The 21016-nt window shown below is 44.8% G+C and overlaps 2 protein-coding genes across 13 annotated transcripts in view; both read left to right on the plus strand.

Annotated features, from left to right (window-relative positions):
* The first annotated feature begins 10356 nt into the window (after positions 1-10356).
* Positions 10357-14845, plus strand: VHL (von Hippel-Lindau tumor suppressor). Its single transcript, XM_083602551.1, has 3 exons — positions 10357-10769; positions 12119-12241; positions 12881-14845. The coding sequence occupies exons 1-3, from the start codon at positions 10556-10558 to the stop codon at positions 13087-13089; spliced, it is 546 nt and encodes a 181-aa protein (XP_083458677.1). The 5' UTR covers positions 10357-10555; the 3' UTR covers positions 13090-14845.
* A 2083-nt stretch (positions 14846-16928) lies between these two features.
* IRAK2 (interleukin 1 receptor associated kinase 2) overlaps positions 16929-21016 on the plus strand; it is a 39518-nt gene continuing 35430 nt past the window's right edge. For 7 of the 12 annotated variants that reach the window (XM_083600969.1, XM_083600972.1, XM_083600973.1 and 4 more), the window contains exon 1: positions 16929-17396. In XM_083600969.1, the coding sequence (XP_083457095.1) occupies positions 17174-17396 (223 nt within the window). In that variant the 5' untranslated portion in view covers positions 16929-17173. The remainder of the gene's footprint in view (positions 17397-21016) is intronic. The other 5 variants (XM_083600966.1, XM_083600967.1, XM_083600974.1 and 2 more) reach the window with 4 other exon arrangements.

Genomic DNA, 21016 nt, shown 5'->3' on the forward strand with positions numbered 1-21016 from the left:
TCTGCTTTTTGTTCTGCTGCTCACTTGGGTCACATAAAATGAGGTTAGTAGTTTATTTCCAGGAAACTATATTTAGTAATTTCTTAAGCAAAGATTATCAGTGGAAGTCTATCATCTATTCATCCATATTTATGACTAGCTCAAGTGACCCTTGAGTCTAAGGCCCAAGCCTGCAATATTTCAAACGATTGTGACCACATGGCGAACTCTGGGTACCAGGTTCATGACTGATATCTACATGCTGGCCTCTCCAGCTTTCTTAAGCAGGTAAGCAGAAGAGTTTATTTACTGCATTTATATCCCAACTTTTTCTCCAAAGAGTACATGGTTCACCCCCCTTCTCAGTCAGTCCCTACAACAACCCTGTGAGGTAGCTTAAGAGGCTGTGACTGACCCAAGGTCACCCTGTGAGCTTCATGTCTAAGTGAGGATTTGAACCCTGATCTCACAGGTCGTAATCCGATGCTATAACCAATACACCATACTAGTGTCCTAAAGTACTTCTGCTATTGGACAGCTATATAAATATGTGGAAAACAAAATGTCACTTAGAGAAGGATCTGAAATATTTTCCTTGATGCTTTAATGTTGTAAACTGCTTTGAGATTTTTTCTTTATAATGTGGTATGGAAATGAAAATAGTAATAAACCCCACTGTTGATAAGGCACCTGGACATCCCATTGTGGCGACTGTAACCTATGTTTAAGGTGCCATTTGACAATTAGCTTATATATTTGAGCTTCTAACATTGGTTCTGGTAGACTTCTGTAAGTATAACGGTGACTGCCACGGTGTAACAACTACAGTGGTACCTTGGTTTTCGAACATCTTAGTTCTCGAACTACTTGGAACCTGAACACTTTAAATCCAGAAATGAGTGTTCTGGTTTTTGAACTTTGTCGGAAGCCGAATATGCTCTGATTTGAGTGCACACTTCGGTTTGGAGCAAGCGGCTTGGCCCCAGCAGTGACTGCTGCTACTCCCTTCCCTTCCCTTCCCCTCCCTTTCCTCTGCTGAGAAGCACCTCTTTTCGGTACAAAGTGGAGTTGGGCGGCTCCTTGGAATGTAAGTGACTCCGGGGTAGGGAGACTTGGAAGTTGGCGACTCTCCTGCAGTGCGCAGAGAGACGGGGGGGAGCATGTGGTCAGTGTGGGTGCCACATTCCTGAGTGGGGGATCAGGGCAGTCGCACAGGTTCCAGCCCACCCAGCTCAGTGTCAGGCAGCTAGGAGCGCAACTGAGCATGCCCAAGCAAATGGGGAGCGTGGGCAGATGCCAGAAAACATGCGGGGGGGAGATAGAAAGAGAAAGGAAGGTCTGGCTTGGGTGGGGGAGAGAACTTTTGCCTCACTTTCCTCCCTTCCCCCCCACTTAAAAAGCCCCCCCCCCCCCGCCTCGTCCATCCAGTGGCAATGGGTAGATGATTGCCAGTTTTTGATACTGGGTAGTAGATTGCAGCCTGGTTTATTGCTTTCATTTTATGGATCAATGGTCTCATTAGATTGTAAAATTCATGTTAAATTGCTGTTTTAGGAGTTGTTTTTAATTGGAATGGATTAATCCATTTTGCATTGCTTTCTATAGGAAAGCACGCCTTGGTTTTGGAATGCTTTGGTTTTGGAACAGACTTCCAGAACAGATTAAGTTTGAGAACCAAGGTACCATCTTAGCTGCCAGGTGGGGAGATGCTTTTCCCAGCCAGCAGGGGAAAGTTGGGCAAAAAAAATTTTTGCGGTGATGGAACGGAGGTCCATCCAGCTGAAGGAAAGCACTGCTGCTCCCTGTAATCCTGTTAGAAGAAGCACTTCAGCTTCCAGTTCCTGGTTCCTGGGAAATGGGCATGAGCAAGCTGCAGGTTCCTCATCCTTGTTCTAAAAAGCAGATGTCTTCCCCCAATGAATCTGGGAACTGCAGTTTGTTAGGGGCTCTGGGAATAGCTCCCATTAGCAGAGTCCTAGAAATTCAGTCATGAGGAGGAACCAGGAAGGTAGGAGGAGCTCAGATTCGAGGTTCTTGAATTGGGGAGGGACCCCCTGCGTTGGAAATGGGAAACAGTTGGGTGTTGAGTGTCCCAGGATTGGGGCTGGGAGAACACCCTACAAGTTGAGTGTCAACAGAGAACGGGAGAAGAACCTTCCTGCATGAGAGCAGAAAGGCGATGCTCTCATCTTGAAGTGGGTGGGCCAAGCTTTCTTTGGGAGCAATGTCAGGGCGGGGGCATTGGGCATCCATTCCCCACGTCTGCCAGGAGGATACCAAGTCCTTCCTTCACAGGGCCATGCTTCAAGAGAATGTTCTCCGTCGCCAGCACCCAAGCTGTTGGACAAGAGCGAGACTCCATCATCCGTGGCATTCCAGTCTTTCCTTTCTGGATTGTAAAGCCCTTCCAAGTCACTGGAGGAATCCATGCTGCTCAGTGCCTTGCATGTCTTCTGGGATGTCACACATGCTGTCTGAATGTGCCAGTCCCTGACAAGAGGAGAAGGGCATCACTGGCATATATTAAAACTCAATAAAGAAATTGGAGGAACTGGTTGCTTTCGATATGCCAAAGATTAAATAATATATTGTGATCAAGATTGTTAAAAAGAAAAATTAACAAGCAGTTTTCTTACCTTCTCTGCCTGTTGCTGGGAGCTCTGCTTAAGAAGTCACTCCCCCTTCTCCCCCTTGAGGCTGCTGTTCAGCAGGTGAAGCTGATTCCTGCCCCATGACACTACCCCCCTCCCCAAGGTGCACCTCCACCTGCCGGATGTGTGCCGCCTTTCAGGGAGCATGATGGTGGAAGTGTTGGACCAACCAGATGTTGGGGGAGCATGGACATGCAAGGCATCTTCCCATGAGGATTTTCCACTAAGTCCATGTCCATTTTAAAGGCCGTAGCCCCCCAATTTCTATCATCGTCTTTGGCGATCACACATAGCCGAATAAGATTGTCTTCCATGAACACGATCTTAACAGTGAGTCCATAATGGACTGTGGAGGCCAATTCTGGGTCCACACATCCTTCCACAGTGGGGACATAGGTTTCCTGGCGGGAGTCGATCACAGTGAGGGTTTGCCGAATGTGCCTTCATCTTAGCATGTTTCTCCCTTTCGTCCTGATTTTGAGCGTCTTCAAAGTCCATGACACCTTTGGTAAAGGCAGTTCTCCAATTGGATTGCTTGCAGGCCAGCCTTTCCCGACTGTTTATACTACATTTCTTTTAGATTTGCCTTGAGAGAGTCTTTAAACCTATTTCGTTGACCACCAGCATTACATTTTTAAGTTGCTTGGGAATACAATAATCAGGTATAGCCCAGGTCTGTAAACCAATTTTCCAAGTAATTGGAGGGGGTGGTGTGAGGTATCTGGGCCTCAGCAGTACAAGCCAAGCCCTAGCTCCATGGCTCTCTTAAATTGAGGGAATTCAGTTCCCAGGCAGCTGGCAGAGCCCCTCTTCTCTTGTCAGGGAACAGCCACATGCCCTGGGCAATTGCGACTGGACTACAGTGGTACCTCGGGTTATAGACACTTCAGGTTACAGACTCTGCTAACCCAGAAATAGTACCTCTGGTTAAGAACTTTGGTTCAGGATGAGAGCAGAAATTGCGCGGCAGCAGCAGCAGCGGGAGGCCCCATTACCTAAAATGGTGCTTCAGGTTAAGAACAGTTTCAGCTTAAGAATGGACCTCCAGAACGAATTAAGTTCTTAACCCGAGGTACCACTGTATTGATCTTAAGCTGAAGAGCTGACCTGCCCAGCTTCAGGTCCTCCACCAAGTACCCCCCCCTTCTAGAACCCACCGCTCTCAACTGCCCCCCCCCGCAACATTCAAACTCCTTTTCCAAGCCTCCTCCAATCTTCTCTCTCCACCAGAATTCCACTCTCTCCCCCCTCCCTCCCCGCTTGACATTCCCTTTGGAATTCTAATATCACCTCAATTATCCTATTACACTGTTTTTTAAAAATAGATTTAGGGGGGATCCCACTAAACCCTGGAAATTGAGAAATGGCACAGTTTGGGATGATTTGGGATTTCAAGGGAGAAATACAAGCTGCAAGGGCCATTAAGAAACAATTCAAGGCCCCTGAGAGACTAGCTGGAAATGCAAGAGAAGTCCTTCTGCCTTGCCCTGCAGTGTGAACAGAGGCAAGGGATCTGGAAGGGGGCCAGGATAACTGGGTGTGAGGTGGGAGTAAAAGAGAGGCTTTGAGCAAGGGGTGCTGAGGAGGAGGAGAGTCTGTAATCCAACTTGGGAAGGCTGGCTACCCTGCTGTGGCGAACAAGTCCCTCTTGAAATGACCCTGCTGTACTCTTTCCTAAAGCTACAATAGTCTCCGCCATGTCTCAGTTCTCCAAAAGTGAGAGCCTGGAACCCTTTGGGCTCTTGCCACCACTCGTCAGAGAGAGGGGAGGCACCCAACTTTTGGAGCGATACTTTCTACATCCTGCTCTGTCAAGTCATCCTATTAGATGCACATAAGCTTCCCGTTCCTGCTTCCTAGGAAATTGGGGGAAGTGAGCTGCAGGTTCTTCTCCCTGATCTAAAAAGCAAGTGTCTTCCCCCAAACAATCTCGGGAATTGTAGTTTGTCAGGGGTTCTGGGAATTGTAGTTCTGTGAGAGGGAAGCTACAATGCCCAGGATCATTTGGCGGACGTCATGTGCTTTAAATGCTCATTGGATGCACTTTTAATCCTAGGATCATAGAATTGTAGAGTTTGGAGGGACCCTGAGCATGGGTTACTATGGCAAGGCTAGCTTCATCCAAGATTGACCATAGCTGGCATAATGACTGGAGCTGAAAATAGGCACTACTTGCCATGGATGACATATCGGGCTTCCAGTGATGATGTTGAATCAAGGAGCACTCCCAGGTTACAACCATAATAATTCAGGTGGGAGTGCAATTGAAAGTAACAGAAATTAAGTTCCTCAAACATTCCTACCTTTCCTGAACTATTTTTCAACCAAGTACCGTATTTTTCGCTCTATAAGACGCACCAGACCACAAGATGCACCTAGTTTTTGGAGGAGGAAAACAAGGGGGGAAAATGTTCTGAATCTCAGAAGCCAGAACAGCAAGAGGGATCACTGCACAGCGAAAGCAGCAATCCCTCTCGCTGTTCTGGCTTCTGTGATAGCTGTGCAACCTGCATTCGCTCCATAAGACGCACACACATTTCCCCTTACTTTTTAGGAGGGAAAAAGTGAGTCTTATAGAGCAAAAAATACGGTAACTCCCTAAAGCTAATATATGCCCTGACAAATGGCATTTGCTGCATTGGCACTTTGGAGAGTGGTGAATTTTGGTAGTGAAGTAAGCAGGAGTATTCTGATATACAACAGACAAATAGAGTTCAAGGGAAATCACCTTTATTTCATAAGTTATGGTCCCCAGTCCAGACGGACTGAGGCAAAGTATGCGGCTCAGTCCAGGCTTTTATAGCCTGTAGTCACTCTCCTCCCTCACAGAGTAATTGTGGAAAACTCTTGTTGGTCAAAAGACAAGCTGTATATGATGTGGGACATCCCAATTGGTCAAAAATAAGCCATCTATGATGGAAGAGCAATTAAAACAACCATTCTGATATGATTTATGACACAAGAGGCACATGCTGCGAGTACACAGTGCCAGTTTTCTCACATGGCTTCCATCATTCCTTTTTAGATCCTTTGCCAACATTCTCGCTTGTTCAAGTGGTCAGGTGGGCTTAGTTCACTCACAGTTCATTCCTCACATGTTTCTAGCCTGGGTCTGCATAACCTTTGCATGAACTTTTTACCTTAAAGTGAACTGTAAGCTACATCAGAGGGAATGTTTCTCGTTTTACATCCCTTTTTTACAGGCTTGGGGATCATTTGCACTCAAATTGGTGGTTCAAAATAAATTCTGATCGACACCACCTACAGAAGGAAAATAGATCAGGGAAAGAGTCTAATCTTCTTTCCCCATATATTAAAATCTCAATCCAGATTACAACGATCTCTGCTGTTGTTATTTTTAAAGGAAAAACAAACCCAGGATAGATTATCATGGTAAATGTTTCGTATGTTCTGGATCTTCATAAACCAGTCTTCTGTGTCATCCAATTCCCACCAAGTAGTGAATTTTTTTCTGTTTGTTCAGGTTTTTGACTTGTGGCAAAATTCTTCTAATTTATCAGGGGCAATACTTACTGTTACGCCTATGTCATGGGACCAATTACCATTTGGTGCCTAGTCATTTGCACTTGACCCAAGTCCATGACTAAGTTAGGATAGATAGTCATCCTATGTTCCGACATTTAAAGTGCAACCCTGTGCATATATAAGGTAAAGGTAAAGGGACTCCGGACCATTAGGTCCAGTCGTGGCAGACTCTGGCGTTGCGGCGCTCATCTCACTTAATTGGCCAAGGGAGCTGGCATTTGTCTGCAGACAGCTTCCGGGTCATGTGGCCAGCATGACTAAGCTGCTTCTGGCGAACCAGAGCAGCGCATGGAAACGCCGTTTACCTTCCCGCCAGAGTGGTACCTATTTATCTACTTGCACTTTGATGTGCTTTTGAACTGCTAGGTTGGCAGGAGCAGGGACCGAGCAACGGGAGCTCACCCCGTCGCGGGGATTCGAACCGCCAACCTTCTGATCGGCAAGTCCTAGGCCCTGTGGTTTAACCCACAGTGCCACGTACGTAGTCAGATGTAAATTCCTTTACCTCCTACATAAGCATACACAGAATTCCAGCCTGAATTCAGGGGATTTCCTTTGTTGTGAATTCAGATCTCAGCACGCTGTTTGCTTATGCAATAAATCTTGAAACTAAAGTCCTTTACAAATCAAACTCTGTTTTCGAGCCAAAAAAAGTAAATAAAAACATGTTTTAGAAAAAAAACAACCCCACTAACACAGTATGATGTTCTGTAAAGCAAGCAAAGAATGACTGCATTTGGATGCCTTTTAAAATCTATGCAGATTTGACTGAAATGAGAAAGCAAATAGCATTTCACTTACAATTGGATATAGATTAATTTCCAGAAGCACTGTGTACACAGATGGGGCAAACTGGTTAATTTATACCAATTATACATATGAATCACCAACCAAACTTCAGTGCTAAAAGCAGGTTTTAAAGTTGGCACCTCCCACCCACATACCTCATTGCTAATAGCATCCAGATTAATTCATTCTATTTCCATACAAACAGGATCCCTTAATTTCTTCATTGCCAAGCTTACTGCTGTTAAAACAGGCTTTGGAGGCTACTTCCTCATTTACTGCAGAACTGCCAGGCTTTGTTCACTTTTTACCCTGTAAAAATGTGCAGGCATCCGCATGACATAGCCATCACAATGTTCTGCTCCAACATCTTCCCTAATCAGACTCAGGAAATACATTTAATTTTTTATTTTTTAAAAAACACCCACAGCAATCCACAATAGCTGGTTTCCACATTTCACATTTCTGAAATTCTGACTATAAGGCTGCTAGTTGCTAGTATGCTCTAGTCATTTTCTTCTGTGTATCTCCCTGCTCCCTCTAGGAATCAACTCTGTGCAATTAGCATTACTTTTCCAAATAACATTGCTTTTAAAGATTTTTAGAACATGCGAATAGCCCTGCTGGATCAGGCCAGTGGTCCATCCACTCCAGCATCCTCTTCTCACAGTGGCCAACAAGATGCCAATGGAAAGTCTGTAAGCAAGGTCTGTAAGCAGGACCTGAGCACATCAGCACTCTCCCTATCTTGAAATTAGGGACGGGGTCATGATTGGGAATGGATAAAGGGGCAGCATGGTCCCAATGAAAATTCAACCCACCTCAACATTTGAGCCTGTGGGAAATGGGGCAGATCACATGGATTTGGAAGAACAGCTGCCAATCCACTTCTAGTTTAAAGAACAATGACTGGGTGCTACTAAATCATCGACCTCTTGAAACACCAAGAGAGGCCTCTGTAGCAGAACAAGGAAGTGCTATGTTACAACAGCAGGAAATTCTGCTAAATTTAGGCCTGAAGCTATGAAAATGTCATGTAAATTGAAAATTAACATCTTGGAATTACCCTATCTTTTGAGATATGTTTGCCCCACTATCAATAAGGGAAGCTTTTAATGTTTAATAGGTTATTGTATTTTAGTGTTCTGTTGGAAGCCGCCCAGAGTGGCTGGGGAAACCCAGCCAGATGGGTGGGGTATAAATAATAAATTATTATTATATTATTATAAAGAACTGCAGCCATGTTTCACAGAGAATAATGCACACACACAAAAAGCCTGCAGCAAGATTCTGAACTAATACTGTCTGGTCTTGGTGACATACAGGGTACTAAGACCCCATGATGCATAGGATTGCACTGTAAAAGAGATACTTTAACCCAACCCTTCTCCAAACAGCCTGCGTATACATTCTGATTTGTTTGCACAACATATTCTGTTAATTGCACATCCATGCTGATCTGCTTGTGCAGAGATTATACAACTCCCCATCCTATGATTGTTACTTCCCACTTTATAGTGCATTTTATGTCACTTTTCTTGCTGCAAAAAGCCCATTTTTAATTTCCAAAAACCTTTATCAGAACAGGGGACAATAAGCAAACGCCTGACATAAATAGAACATCAATGTGTGGATGTACAAGGAAGACTAAACCTTTACTGTAGTGGATACAATAAAGGTTTCTCCAGTCCATCACCAGGCCAACAAGGACAATTAAGTCTCAGCTTCAGCTGATCTAGGAATCCTAAAAGGGGATTTAGTCAAATTCAAGAAGGATAAGGTTATTAATGGCTGCTAATCATGACGACTATATGCCACTTCCAGAACTGGAGGCAGCATCCTTGTTGGGGCATGTTGTTGACTGCTGTGGTAAGTGGGATACTGGGCTATACTCACCAACCTGGGAGTAAGTACTATTGAATTTAATGGAGATTTATAGGGCAGCACTGTAAGAACGCCGCCAATATCGTCATACAAATCTCGTTAGCTAAAAGGGAAAGCATCACTATGTGCTCGAAAGCAATGGATTGTTGTACTTCTCGAAAAGAGGTCATACAATGCGCCTGCAGCCGTATTTGCATATCCACGTTCTGCTTTTGACACTGCTTTTGACTCCTCATTGAGGACACTCGAATTTCCCCAGCCTACTCTCTGTTTCCTGAGGTTAACATCCCACTCCAATCCCTTCCCCCTCCCTTATTGGTTTTAATGGAAGTTTTACCCACAGCTGTCAACCGTCCCTTATTTGGCGGGAAACTCCCTTATCCCAGCGCCGTGTCCAGCTGCTGTCCCTTACTGATTATGTCCCTTAAATTTCCCGGGTTTCATGCTCGCCCAGCTCGGGAGGGAAGCAGCAGCTCGGGGTCCTCCGCTGCAAGAGAGAGCGCACGCACGAGCTGCCGGGTTTCCGTCTCTCCCTTTTCCCCCTAAGGGGCCGTCATGAGGAGACGGGTGGCGGCAGGCAGGCCCTCTCTTGCGAGACTTCCACCACGCTGCCAGGGGGAGCCGGAGGCGGCAGCGGCGGCTTAAGAGGCGGCCTGAGGGAGGAGGAAGAGGAGGGGATGGGGAATAACACAGAAGGGTGGCGCTTCAGCGGCCGCCACCGCGCCGCAACTGCCTCATGCCAGGCTCGCGGGCGGCATGGGCAAGAGCCTCCCTCCCTCTCAGGCAGGGAAGGGCTGATGGATCTCCTCGTGCCAGGACGATGGCAGCCCCGACGTGCTGCTTAGCATACCCTCCAACCAGTGCAGCATCTTAATGTAGTGATTTCCCTCTCTGCATCCCTTTCATAACTCTATTTTTATAAATCATTTGTCCATCCATAGTTTAAATTTTTACTATAAGTTTTCTGTCAATCCTACCAATGTATGTAACTCTTTACAATAGCTTTTCAAATAAATTATAAACTTTCCCCATTCTTTATTAAAGAGGTCCTCTTCCTGGTTTCTAATTCTGCTTGTAAGCTTTGCCATCTCAACGTCGTTCATCAGTTTTGTCTGCCACTCTTCTTTGGCCGGAGTCGTAGATCCTTAGGATCATCTAGCCCAACTCCCTGCAAAACACAGTCAGTCGCAGCAAAAGCAGCATGGCTCCATCAGTGGTGGATTTCTGTATAAGCTAAGCAAAATCCCTTATTTTGGCTGCTGATACCTTATTTTCGAGGCTGCTGATCCCTTATTTTCAAATCTGTAAGTTGACAGCTATGGTTTTACCCCACCCCAGCCTCCGCAAAAAAAGAAAGAAAAGCCTCAATTTCCATTTTCAAAATGGCTAATTATGAAATGACCATACCATAAAATGACTTGGCGTGAAGCTAAGGGCACAACAGAGACCCTTATTCCCCCTAAACAAACGAAACGCCGAACTGCGCAGGCGCCCAGAGGAAGTGAGCGGCGGCGGCGGCGCCTGCCTCTCTGGCTCCCCCACAAAACAATGGCTGCTGAGGGTGCGCATGCGTAGTGTTGCTCTGCCCCCCCCCCCAGCCTCTACAAAGCAATGGCTGCCTGCGCGCGTCTAGGCCCGGCGTGGTAGGCCTCCGCTTCACTTGGGCTGCGCCGCGGAGGTGCCGTTTCGTGTGGTTCCGAGTCGTCAGGATGCCGCAGAAACCCGGGGAGGAGGACGAGGAGAGAGGGGCAGGAGAGGCCTTGGGGCGCCTGCGCTCGGTGAACACTCGGGAACCTTGCCAGGTCATTTTCTGTAACCGCAGCCCCCGCCTGGTGAGCCCCGTCTGGCTGGACTTCGAGGGGAAGCCGCGCTCCTATCCGAGCCTGAAGCCCGGCACGGGCCGACGGATGCACAGCTACCTGGGTGGGTATTATAACGGGGGCAGCTCAGGAAGGCATCGCTGCCTTTGGCTCGGTAGGGACTGCGCTGCTTCGGTCCCTGAAGGGCGGGCAGATATTCAACAGGTGGAGCTTCCTGGCGCGAACCTTCCAGCGAAACCTGCGCCTGCAGCCGGGCTTCTGCTCCCTCTTCCCTCAGACGTTAGAAGGGCCTCGGCCGTGCGAGCAGCCGGGAGCGGAAGGGCCCGGAGTAGGGTTAGAAAGTGGGGTGGCGGATGCAGGAATTGGGGGGGGGGAATACCAGAGTGGGGTGGTTTGGCCACGTTGCCTCTGTGGAGAAGGAGGGCTGGACTGCCTCGGAGGCAGTGGTTTGGATGGCCGCTCCTGTGTGCAGAGGAGCGCAGCTGGGTGGATCTCTGAAGAGCTCCTTTCGGCCCCAGGAAAGTGGTGGGAGCAGCTGTGATGTGTGGCTACCTTTGAAGGGGATTCGGCACCTTCCAACTGATCCAGAATGCGGCTGCCAGATTGGGGACTGCGAGCCTGCATTGCCTCCCAAGTACTGTACATTTCCGACCACAATTCAAAGTGTTGGTGTTGTTGACCTTTAAAGCCCTGAACAGCCTCGTCCCTGGATACCTAAAGGATCGTCTTCAACCCCATGTCCATCCCAGATGCCAAGGTCCAGCTCCAAGGGCCTTCTGGCAGTTCCTGCAATGGGAGAAGTGAAGTTACAGAGAACCACGCAAAAGGCCTTTTCAGTAGTCACAGCCGCCCTGTGGAACTGATTCCCTTCATATGTCAAAGAGATAAACAATTATATGCCCTTCCTTAGACATCTGAAGGCAGCCCTGTAGTATGGGGAAGTTTTTAATGCTTGGTGTTTAGTTGTGCTTTTATATTAGGTTGGAAGCTGACCACAGTGACTTGGACAACCCAGTCAGATGGGATATAAATTATTATTATTATTATTATTATTATTATTATTATTTATTGATAGGAATACTGTATCCCTGTGCAGCTGCTCATTTGTTTTTCTTTAAACCCCGTACTGTATAGGCTTTTCTGCATTCTTTTTGCAACTTTCATTTATAGACATAAGTTTCAGTGAACCATATTCGACTCATCAGTAGTTGCATACCATGTGGAATCAGTCTGTAAACATTGCTGAGCTGTTGAGCTTAGCTCCTGCTTATTTGTTTGTTTTTAAAATTTGTTTATTAAATTTCTATACTGCCCTTCTTTTCTGGCTTCTCGTGGGCATCTGGTTGGCCACCGTGAGAACAGAATGCTGGACTAGATGGGCCTTTGGCCTGATCCAGCAGGGCTCTTTCTTATGCTCTTATGCCCTAACTTCATTTGTGATTTGTTTTCTAGAACATCTTTGGCTGTTCAGAGATGCTGGGACAGATGATAGTCTTCTTGTCAACCAAGCAGAGCTGTTTGTGGCTACCCGCAATATGAATGGGCAGCCTGTATTTGCAAATATTACACTACCAGGTAAAAATCCAATTATAATACTAATGTCTTTATCTCTTTACACTGTGAATAATGTTGTGCAATTATAGTCAGAGTCCCATTTGACTAAATAATAATCAAGTAAAATGTCTGATTATGTTTATTTGTAGCAGTGTGACACCCTCAAAACAGTCCTTCCCACCTACCCAAGGTTCATTTAAGATGTTCCCAATTCTGTCTGGTTACAAATCATTTTAAATCATTTGATCTTAACCATAAGAAAAGCCAGCAATGGGGCATTTCAGAAATTAAAAAGTGATGTTTCTCAAACAATGTATTCCAGTTGCTGCTATTAAAGGTTACTTGTATAGTTTCTCATTCTGTGCCTTCATAATGCTTCATGTTTGTATAGTACAGGAGTAGGCCTTCCAGATGTTATTGGAGTACAGTTACAATTAGCCCCAGCTGGCATGGCCACTGGTCAGTGAGGATGGGAGTTGTAGTCCAGTGACATCTGTAGGGCCAGTTTCCCCATCTCTGGTCTATCAGATTAAGAAAAACATGAATTGTATTTCTTTTTCTTACTGATTAGCAAAACATTATGGTCTTCAGGTATTTGTGATCCATGCCTCAATATCTTCAGCATGACATTTAAAATCTCACTTTACTATCTCTCTGCAGTGTACACTCTGAAGGAAAGATGCCTCCAAGTTGTCCGTGCTTTAGTAAAACCAGTGGACTACAGGAAGTTAGACATTGTTCGGTCACTATATGAAGATTTAGAAGATCATCCAGATATTAGGAAGGATCTTCAGCGGCTTTCTCTGGAAACGAATGATAGGCTAAGGAATAGAGTTGGAGGGTCATCAGTGGAAAACTACTCTTACTAATAAATTGTTGGGTATAAGAGGCATTAACTGCTGTATGAACTGAAAAGACATTTACATTCCATAGTGTTTTAGGAAGCAGACATTGCTTTGGTTTAGAACTTGTAATTTCATAATTTAGAGACAAAGCCATGGGACAATGAGGCAGAGTGGTAGAATGCTGCAGCTGAAAATACTCAACGAAATCCTGTCCTGGGAAAACTATACAAATTGTATTTTACATTAGACCAAATACAAACACATATGTCAGTTGATAGAAGATTAGATTGGCAAAAGCCGTTTCATGTGATTTTCCACTTATTTAAAATATCATTTTATTATATATGTGTTTAGAAAACACCCTGTATGTGTGGTCTTTGGATTTTGGGCAACTTTAATTTAATTACCATACCAAATGATAAATTATCCTTAAACTGCAATTTGGTCTCCCCCCCGCCAATAATTCAGATTGAATACTGTAAATTAGAACTCTCTGGATTTACTTTTTCTTGTGCCAGCGGTTTCCTACAGGTCATTATTTCCTATGGTGGACCAACATACTTCCAGTGTGCAAGAACTGCACTCTGTCACACATTTGCCCCATGTTTGTCTATGCTGTTATGGGAATTTTGGTGTGATGGGAGCTACTACCATTCCCACTTCAGCTAGAGAAAGAGCCTGGCAGCTCTGTGGTGCAGGCAAAGTTTTTTCTCAGATCACAATTTCACCGTCAGTCAAAGCTTGCTATCGCATTGAAGGTGAATTTTGTGAGTATGAAAAGAATATGCTGTCTCTTAGAGGTTCCAATAAATAATCCATCAAACTCATTCTTTGCTACTCTTCTTTTTAAACACTCCCCAAGCTATATATTGCCTTCTTAAAAATTATCTGCAAAATTTTGAGGCAACAGTTATGAAGCTGACTACTTTAGAACGTATTTTTGTTTTGAGCTACACAGATGATCAGTGGAACACTATTTTCCTATTTTCCAATATCCTGTGTTTGCAACTATTTTTTTTTTGTTTGTTTTGGGTGTCAACCCAACATTTTTACCAGACGATCTTGTACAGTTATTTCCAAGTATCTTAATAGGACTACTGTGAAATGAACTTGTTGAAGACATTACGGTGTACTCAATGTGTTGTAAATTGTTACCTTTTGTAAAGTCACTGGTTTGTGATGTAGCTGTGTACTAATTTTTTTGTATACTTTGTAAATTTCTTTCTAAAAAGTTAAAGCTTGAGAGATTTCTGTATATATGATAAATCTGTACTTTTGATGTTGCCAGACAAATATGTGCACACAACCAGAACTTTCCCTTAAGAGTTCTGCAAGAGGAGGGAAGAGACAAGGTTTACCCTTCACAGAGCTACAGTTCCCAGCATCCTTAACAGACCTACGGTTCCTGGGATTCTTTGGGGGATTCTGTGTGTTCTTCCAGGTCTAAAGGAAGAATTAAAATAGCAAAATGAAGAAGAAAGTCTGTGAATATGAATTCCATGCAAGACAGATTGCATTAGCTAAGCTGTCAGTTTTGTATTTGAATTTTTGAACATGCTGGGGCACATTTGGAGCATTGTTAGATTTATATGGTTCTTTGTTTCTGATAAATACCTAGTGAGAACATCAACTGCCCAGACCAGATTATTAGAATTGCAATTTTGATATTTAAACATTGCTTTTAATATGTATTCAACTATTGCTCAGCATTCCATACAATGCCATTTCATGTATTATTATTTTTTAACCTATGAGACATTAAAGCAGTTTTTTCCCTTAATTGCAGCACTATTATTTCCCCCATTCTTTATTTTGTCTGGTACCTTATTATATGTAAGCAATGGTGGCAGCATTTATGCTTGCTAAAAAAATATACTAGGATGCATGCCCGTTCTTTTCTTAAAGTTCATGTGTGACTCTCAGGTTCATTTCATATAGAGTGATACCTCGGGTTAAGAACTTAATTCGTTCTGGAGGTCTGTTCTTAACCTGAAACTGTTCTTAACCTGAAGCACCACTTTAGCTAATGGGGCCGCCACTGCGCGATTTCTGTTCTTATCCTGAAGCAAAGTTCTTAACCTGAGGTATTATTTCTGGCTTAGCAGCGTCTGTAACCTGAAGCGTCTGTAACCTGAGGTACCACTGTATTTTGTTTTGTTGATGGTAATGTGTTACTCCCTTTTCAATGTCTTATTTAGCAATAATTTGTTCCCCTTAGAATCATAAAACTGTAGAGTTGGAAGGGACCATGAGGGTTATCTAGTCCAGCCCCCCTGCAGTGTAGGAATCTTTTGTCCAACATGGAGCCTGAGATTAAGAGTTTCATGGTCTGCCAACTGCCAGAAATGACCAAGAGGAAGAGCAGCTTCTTTTTCTTAACCAGTGTTTCAATGTGGATTGCCTGTGGAACAGATGGAGGGATATTCAGATGCATTTTTAATGTAGGAGTCATTTCCCCCTTTTTCTTTGCTATTTTCTTTTCTTAAAACAGTGCAGGCTTGAGAGTCTTAGACTTCAGGCTGGTGTGCTTGTTATCTTAAACATTACATGGGTATCTAAAATGGAATTGCTACAATCCCAATCCCACTTCCCCAGGAGTAAGCCACGTTGAATTCAATAGCACTTACTTCAGAGAAGGCATGGTTAGGATTGTGCTATCTTTGACCACAATAAAGATTGATGGATGGATTGCTGTTAGTCTGGAATCAGTCTCCTTTTTAAAAAAGAAATCTCAGACGAAGATCCTTGTGTATAAGCAAGAATTAGGTTAAAATCAGTAATATTTACATTTACTATTCACAGCCGAGCACTCCTAACATGTGGTTCTTGATGCTGGAGAAAGAAAAATATGTAAGTGATTGAGTATTAGATTATGTACAATATTAGAATATCCTATTTGGAATATTTTTCATAGAATATTTTAATGGCACACAATTTATGTTTCTGTATTTTTGTATTATTTCTGTATTATGTATTTCTGTATTTTTGTAATTAGAAGTGTGAAAGTTTTACATGCAGAAGCAAATGGTGTATTATGATGGATTTACTAAATCAGAGCCAGTCCTACCATTAGACAGTGGGGTGGCTGCCACAGGCAGCAGAAGCAGAAGAATGGCACGGAGGTGTCGGAGGGCAGAGCTGTATGTACCACATGCATCCTAACCAAGCTAACCAAAATCCTATGAATGCCTACTCAGAAGTAAAACCCATTGGGTTGAATGAGGCCTGCAGTCTAAATTGTTTTCCTAGCAGCTGCTGCTTTTCCCATTTTTTCTCTCGCCTTTCTGGTGCCACCCTTTTGCTGCTTCTTGCTGAAAAATTGGGTGGAATGTTACATGCATAGTTTTGCTTCTCCACAATTAAATCGACTAGTCACTACTGTTTTCTGTCCTATATTTTCCCCATTTTAGGTTTAAAAAAGAAATGAAAAGATTGCACACTTCAGTTTAGTCGCTAATAATAATAATAATAATAATAATAATAATAATATACCCCACCCGTCTGGCTGGGTTTCCCCAGCCAAGTTCAAGATTCGCCCATCCTAGCTCCCCATCCTAACTCCTTCAACTCACAACCAGTTTTGTTTCCGGGAGCTAAGTTTCTCGCCAGAATACTGCAATTTGCTCGTCTATTCACAATCGTGCACCTCCTTCCTTCCCTATGTATTTTATTTATTAACCTTTCCTTTTTAAAAACCACACATGCCCCGAAGCCAGGGAAGTCGAGGCTCCAGCGAGATCAGTCCCTTCCCTTGTTTTTTACTGCTGCGCACCGATCGGCTGGGAAAAATCAGGTGCGAGCCGGTTCATAAACAGTCCGGCGGCTGAAGCGCTAAGTGGGAACAAGCGCGCAGCCCTCGAAGAAGGGAAGCGAGCCAGTCTCGCCCTGACGTCATTGAGAGAACTCCCCGGCATCGGGAAATGGGGCAGGACAGGGCGGAGTCTGAGAGACAAAAATAAAGCCGCTGACAAGTTTTGAGAAGCGAGGAGTGGCTCCTTCAGACGGGGAGGAGGAGGCGGGCGAGAAGACCAGGTTTGCTGGCTGGAGTCAGGGAGAAAAAAGAAACCCATTTCCTTCCTCCTTCAGGCCTTTGGGTGGACAGCCGTCCATGGCCAAAGGAGAAGAGAGGGGAATTCCCGCGGCTGTGACACAGCAGGAGAAAGACATGGCCCTGCAGCAGCGGCAGCCGCCGCCGCAATATCCCTCGACGCCGCTTTCCTTGGGCAGTTCTGCTGCGCAGTCTCCTTACATCCACAGCATGCCCGCCTGGGTGCTGGAGGATTTCTGCCAGAAGATGGACTGCCTCAACGACTACGACTGGATGCGCTTTGGTGAGCCCAGGATCTCGTCGCCTGGCGGGTGGGGGAGCCGCAGCGCCGGGTTTGGGGGTCCCTGGGCAACTTTTTTGGCCCGTCGGATGTTGTGGGACTTCAGCTCCCATCGGCGGGAGCAAGTTCAGGGATGTGGCCCGGCAAGGGGGTCACACCCGGAGCCCCCGGTGGTGGAAGGAGTGCTGGTTTTAAGGAGATAGATAGATAGATAGATGACAAGCACAGGTGTCCCTATGTTTTAGCTGAACCCTGAATCAACTCTATCCCAGGGACCCTTCTCCTCCCAAAAGCCACAGGTTTGATAGCACCGGTAGAGTTCACAAGCTGCTGGGTCTGATTCAAGGCTTGTGGACTCTACCGGTGCTATGAAACGTGTTGCTTCTTGGATAAAAAAGGGTCCCAGGGATAGTTGATTCAGGGTTCAGCTAAAACATAGGGACACCTGCACCAATAGGGGAACTTGTAGCAGCCCTGCATAATTCACTGAAGCACTTCTGCCAGCACTTAAGAACTACACACATCATACAGGCCCCAAATTTATAGATTAAACTGTGCACTGTCACATTAAACTCTGTAATCGAACATTATAATAGACATTGGTTGATTTAGCTTTCCAAAGTATCAGAGCAGATTACAAGGTGACTGATAAAACATTTTTTTCAAATAATAAAAGATAAAGGGACCCCTGATCATTAGGTCCAGTTGTGACCGACTCTGGGGTTGCGGCGCTCATCTCGCTTTAATGGCCGAGGGAGCCGGCGTACAGCTTCCAGGTCATGTGGCCAGCATGACTAAGCCGCTTCTGGCGAACCAGAGCAGTGCACGGAAACACCGTTTACCTTCCTGCTGGAGTGGTACCTATTTATCTACTTGCACTTTGACGTGCTTACGAACTGCTAGGTTAAAATGTAACTTGAAAGCACTGTTAAAACATCTTCTGGCAAAATAATTCATCTGAAGCATTTTTAAAGCTATAGTGCATTTATCCAGCTTGTCAAGTCCTTCCATGCTCTGTTCCTGCCCTCTATATGCAATTCTTACTGCTCTTGCCCTGCGCCTGAACATTACTGCTAAACAGCACCTATTGGTGGTCAGTGTGTTTTAGTACTTCCCAATCCCTGGCATCTCCAGGTAGAGCTGGGAAAGGTTCTGTCTTGCCTGAAATCCTGGAGAGCTGTCAATCAGTATATACTGACAGGTGTGACAGATAGACGGCACTGGGCTAGATGGAGTGATGGGCTTACTTGGTGTGAAGCCACTTTTTCTTCCTGGTGGTGGAGGAAGGGATATTGGTGTGGAAAAGATGGATACAGAGACAGCTTCATAGAACTGTAGAGTTGAAAGGGTCCACGAGGGTCATCTAGTCCAACCCCCTGCAATGCAGGAATCTTTTGCCCAATGTGAGGCTTAAACCCACAACCCTGAGATTAAGAGTCTCATGCTCTACTGACTGAGCCACACTTTCCTCATCCCACTCTCCTAAGACTAGGAACTCAGGGTCATCCAATGGAAATTATAGGCAGTAGATTCGGGACAGATGAGAGAAAATACTACTTCTTTCCACAGCACATAAGTAAATGTATGGATCTTCTGCTCCAAGACTATTACACCTTTAAAATATTAGGCACACTGGTGTCCAGTACAGGTAGAATAAAGTCTCTGAACCAGTGCCGTAGCGTGGGGGGTGCAGGGGGGCCCGGCCGCACCGGGCGCAACATCTGGGGGGGGGTGCGCTCGCACTCGCAGCTCTCTGCCCCTACCTAAAATCCACGGGTTAGGGGGCACAAATTACTTGCCTTGCCCTGGGTGCTGACAACCCATGCTACGCTACTGCTCCGAACACCAGCTGCTGGGGAGTAACAGTGTGAGAGCTGTGACCGTAAGACCTTTTTATGGGCTTCCGGGAAGTGTCTGGCTGACCATCAAAGGAAGTATGATGCAGAACTCGAGAGACCCTTGACACTGTTGTGCAATATTGCGAAGGAGCACTGATGTAATCTAATGCTGACAGTCTGCTCTGGCTAAACTATATTATTTATCACATGCCCTGCACCCTAAGGTCCTGGGGCGGGTTACAGCAATTAAAAGACAGTGTTAAAAACCATTCAGAAAACTTATAATAACAGAAATAAGTTGGGTCCTAAAAATATTGTTATGTGCCACCCCAATCTCCGAGCAGTGTGAGATTCCAGGGGCACCAGGCACACTTGCTAGGGTCTGTGCTTTCTTTTGGAAATGAGGCACAGCGGAGACTGTGGTGTCTTTATGATACATGGTTTATTTGCACCTATATACAACCTGAGTCTAGATGGAGGGAGCGCAGAGCATTCACATTCCAAGAGGTTTGGGCTTCTTCCATAGCCACAGCAGCTTTAGTCACCAACCATTCCTCTGCCTCCCCTCCCCCCCCCCACTGCTTACTAACTCCATTGCATAACTCGGGTTTACTGTCTAAACCCTTTGCTAACCTAAGCTCTAGTTTTTTGTAATACAGGGAGAGGTCCTACACCTTTGATGTGCTAGATGGCTCATTATCCCCAGGCTATTATCTCAAAGGAAATTAGCTTTTACACATGTTGTTTGCCTAGGATTAAATAGTTAAAAGATACACATTTTAAGCAGTTTGCCTAAATTGCATTAGGCAATTAGGATTAGAAGTGTCTAGACTCTAGCACATATTTCTTAATAAACACTAATGCACGCAGGTCCAGTTTAGATTCTGGCACTTGGTAGTCTGACACACAGTTTTACATGGAAGCCTTAATTAAAATCTAGCACACCTTAATTAAATTCCAACACTAACTTGATCTGGAATTTAGGGTGTCTTGTACCCACAGCTTCATAACATTATACATCCCAAGTGTGAAAAGCCAGGGAGGTTAGATCTCATGTGGGTTTTTACATAAGTGCAGTATATTTTGTGGAAGAGGTTTAATACATCTTTTTTGTAATCTTTCTCTTCCCCGCAGCTACTGTTAGCCGTTTGGGAAGAAAAATGCAGATTTCTGTAAAAGCATACCTGACAGTGTCATGGAGTACTTTCCTAATGCACTGAATGATTAGCCCTTGCAAGCTACGCTGCACAGAAAATCTTGTATTGTGATCCCATGCCAGGGGATCTAGCCTGGGACAACAAAACAGTGGCTGAATGTGATTGGTTGGTTGGTTGGTTGCCTAATTGCCTCCCCTGCACCTTAAGGTCACTAAGTCTGGGTTACACCAATTAAAAATTCAATAGTCACATAAAAAGTACCTCTGTCTAGCTTCTGATGCAAAAACCTGCAATCCTACAACTGCTTGTCCCATACTGTTTATTCTGAAGCTTCAGGAGTAGTAAGTCATCCAAAGATTGCAGCCTTGAGGCATTGTCATAGAAACACCTAGGCTTGCTACTGTTTATAGTGCAGGACTCTTGTGTTAATTCTTTCCATCTCTGTCACCAGGTTTGCTGCCCTTTACAAAAATTTAAGATAGCGGACTCCTGATTAGAATTAACCTAAGAATCCTTTAGCTGCCAACATTTTTGCCTGGGTTATCACATTTCTGTTCTTCCTTGGAAAGAATGAAGCTGCCTTGTGTATAGAGCAGCAGGATGTGTTTGAGACTTTCCTTTTCATTCA

The sequence above is a fragment of the Podarcis filfolensis genome (assembly GCF_964270895.1).
Source record: "Podarcis filfolensis genome assembly, chromosome: 2".
Taxonomy (NCBI): Eukaryota; Metazoa; Chordata; class Lepidosauria; order Squamata; family Lacertidae; genus Podarcis; species Podarcis filfolensis.

What these genes read in the sequence shown, in the direction of transcription:
- VHL (XM_083602551.1), top strand. Translation starts at nt 10,556, where the DNA reads ATGCCGCAGAAACCCGGGGAGGAGGACGAGGAGAGAGGGGCAGGAGAG. An exon ending in ACGGATGCACAGCTACCTGG is followed by an intron (nt 10,770 to 12,118) that starts GTGGGTATTATA and finishes TTTGTTTTCTAG; the next exon opens with AACATCTTTGGCTGTTCAGA. An exon ending in TGCAAATATTACACTACCAG is followed by an intron (nt 12,242 to 12,880) that starts GTAAAAATCCAA and finishes ATCTCTCTGCAG; the next exon opens with TGTACACTCTGAAGGAAAGA.